The 2,961-nt window shown below is 46.2% G+C and overlaps 1 protein-coding gene across 1 annotated transcript; it reads right to left on the reverse strand.

The window, feature by feature from the left end:
- Window positions 1-369: 369 nt before the first annotated feature.
- Window positions 370-2,074, reverse strand: LOC115687111 (berberine bridge enzyme-like 19). Its single transcript, XM_030612587.2, has one exon. The coding sequence runs from the start codon at window positions 2,072-2,074 to the stop codon at window positions 458-460; it is 1,617 nt and encodes a 538-aa protein (XP_030468447.1). The 3' UTR covers window positions 370-457.
- Between the last annotated feature and the right edge of the window lie 887 nt (window positions 2,075-2,961).

Consider the following 2,961-nt stretch of genomic DNA (forward strand, 5'->3'; position numbering starts at 1 on the left):
CTTACACATTCACTTTACATCTTCTGTGACATCATTGACCATTCGCCATTGTATGTCAATAAATGTTCTGGTCAGTCATCACCCATTAGCCCCATTAGCGACTGTAGTTATCGATTACTCTATGGACAACTCAGTTCCAACACCAAATCGATTTACAAGGACTTGAATTATTTTGAGTGTCAACACATGTATTTTTTTTCATAGCTTGATAGCCTCATCATAAATTGTCCCACAGTTTTCCAATTCCATGTGGTCCATCCAACCCCACCACTTCTCCTAGCATTTCACAAGCACTGTCTCCAAATAAAAGGACGAGAAACATTACGCTAATGTCGGTCGATGCAAAGTAATCATTTTACTACTAACGAGTATAAAAATACTATCTTATTGGAGCAATTGCTGTTCATCAAGAACGGCTAGCTAAATCAATCGATAAGAAAAGAAAAGGATAGCCTCTTCATTTTGGCAGAGGAGGGATGCTCTGTTCGTTCCTGAAGAAGTTGGTGGGATCGACCGCAGTTTTCACTTTGACCAACCTCTCGAAATTGTCATTGAAGTAACTGACCCCGTAAACTCGCCCTTCTTCGTAGCTGTTCTTGCCATTGGTAGTAGTCCCAATGTCCAGGTCTCTGTAGTTCAAGAACGCACTTCTTGGGTTCTTAGACACAAATGGAGTCATGTAACTGTGAAGCCTACTGATTTGCGCCAAGTACTTCTTCCCTGCTTCCGGGTCCTCTTCACGCCAATTGATGTAGTACTGAATCTTGAACAGATTCCCAGCCCGGTGCGGGAACGGGGTCGCCGACGCCGGGATCTGGCTCATCCGTCCCCCATAAGGATTGAACGCGAGCCCCACTTTCCCCAGTTCGATCATCTTCTTCCAGAGCAAATCGAGATTAGCCTTCGAGATCGGAGTTTGGACATAATCCGATTTCCTCTTGAAGAAGGTGGTGGGATAGTCTCGGCCCAGCAAGGTCTCTGGGGACGGGATGGTGCCGTTGTCGAAGCCGATCCACCAGAGAACCGACTCGATCCAACTCATCTCAGTGCAATTCTCTTTCTTTAACCCCAGTTCGGGGAACTCCTTGTCAGTAATTGCCAGGAGCTGATCCAAATTTCCTAGGAACAATGTAACCACGGAGGCAGTTATCGTTTGCTGTCCCGCTTGGGTCTTGGAAGCGCCTGGCTGCAATATAAGCCTCATGAATAGGCCGTGGTCCGTGCTTGGCGCCACGAACTGCCATTTGTACACGAGATCTGTCGCATTCTCATCGAGCGTCTTTTCGACGCGGAAGACCGTGACCTTCTCTGGGACCGGGACTAACTTAATCTGATAAGCCAGAATGACTCCAAAGCTCGCCCCACCTCCCCCGATGATTGCCCAGAACAAATCCTCTCCCATGCCTTTTCTATCGAGAATTCGCCCCTGGACATCCACCATCCTCGCGTCAACGATGTTGTCGACCGACAGGCCGTGCTTCCGCAGCATGTTGCCGTACCCGCCGCCGCTCAAGTGGCCTCCGACGCCGACCGTTTGACAAACACTGGCAGGGAAGCCGTGGACCTTGCTTTTCTCCGAAATCCTGTAGTATAACTCTCCTAGAGTCGCGCCGGCCTGGACCCACGCGGTCTCTTCCTGGATGTCCACGTCGATTGACCGGAGGTTGAACATGTCGAGGATGAAGAAGGCATCCTCGGAGACGTACGATACGCCCTCGTAATCGTGGCCGCCGCTCCGGATCTTGAGGTGCACGCCAAGGTCCTTGGAGCACAGGACAGCGGCCTGCACGTGGGACTCCCGCGTCGGCGTCACGATGACGAGCGGCTTCCGCGTCGATGACAAGGTGAAGCGGCGGTTACGGGAGTAGGCCTCGAGTATGTCGGCGTAAGCGGAGTTGGCCTGCGAGTACACGATGTCGGAGATGTGGTCCGACGGTCGAGTGCGGTTGGTGAGGCACCGGAGGAAGGTGTCATACACCGAGTCCGAGGCTGCCCATGAAGGAGGGAGATGGAGAGAAACGAGGATGAAGAGGAGGAGAGCAAAGAGGGAAGGAAGAGAGGTTAACCGTTTCATTCCTGCGCCTTCTCGTAGACTTGCTTTTTGTGTGCGTTTTGTGTCCATAATGTGGTCTATATATACATTTACCTTTTTAAGAGCCTAGCGTTGTGTATTTCCAAAATTCCTATTGAGGCCATATTTTCTTTGAGATAAACCAAGCTTTGTATTTTATTTACCAATAAAAGTTTCTTCAAGTGAATATATTTTTGAGCTTGAGGTGTTCAAAGTGTACATATCACAATCGTTCTGGTGTAAGGGCACCTTGTGGGGAAAGGATGTGTTGCACATGTAGAAATATGATCATAACAGCTAAAATGCTGATGATGATTTTCTTCTTCTACTACGGAAGGTGATAGCGAAAGTTTTGGGGATTGTGAATTTGTGATTGCGTCAGAGTAGCAAACCTTATTAATCCATTGCTTCAAGAATACCAATCGTTATTTCGGCTCTTTAATTAATTTTTTACGCGAGTTTGAAAACAAAAAGAATTTATTGCTCTCGTAAACATATCGACAAAAATAAGGGAAAAGGAGTGGAAAAAATCACACAAATAACCAACAAAAAGTCAGGCAAAACTGGGATTTTTGAAGCGATAAAACGGAACTCTCGTTCTTAACTATGGCGTTAAAAGATCTGGGATAAACTCTAAACAAATTTGAAAGATCGGATTTTTTCCTGATAGGATCATTAAATATTGACTATGTGACAAATTTACTCTATATTAATACTATTAAATCTTCTTCTTATTTCGCACATCACAGATATGACCAAGAGATTCTTGACCATGCCATTGCGGGCAAATTCTTATTTGGATTGGGTGCACAGAAAACGTTGACGCAGGATGTTTTCAGTTTTGGCATCTTTGGGAAAAATAAAAGTCAAGATATATTTTATTGATTGAA

Source organism: Syzygium oleosum, unplaced genomic scaffold (assembly GCF_021117445.2).
Source record: "Syzygium oleosum isolate NSW1041296 unplaced genomic scaffold, Sole_v2.1 Sole_v2.18, whole genome shotgun sequence".
Lineage (NCBI taxonomy): Eukaryota > Viridiplantae > Streptophyta > Magnoliopsida > Myrtales > Myrtaceae > Syzygium > Syzygium oleosum.

Bases quoted from the DNA above. Each gene is read 5' to 3' on its own strand.
- LOC115687111 (XM_030612587.2), bottom strand. From the start codon at position 2,074: ATGAAACGGTTAACCTCTCTTCCTTCCCTCTTTGCTCTCCTCCTCTTC.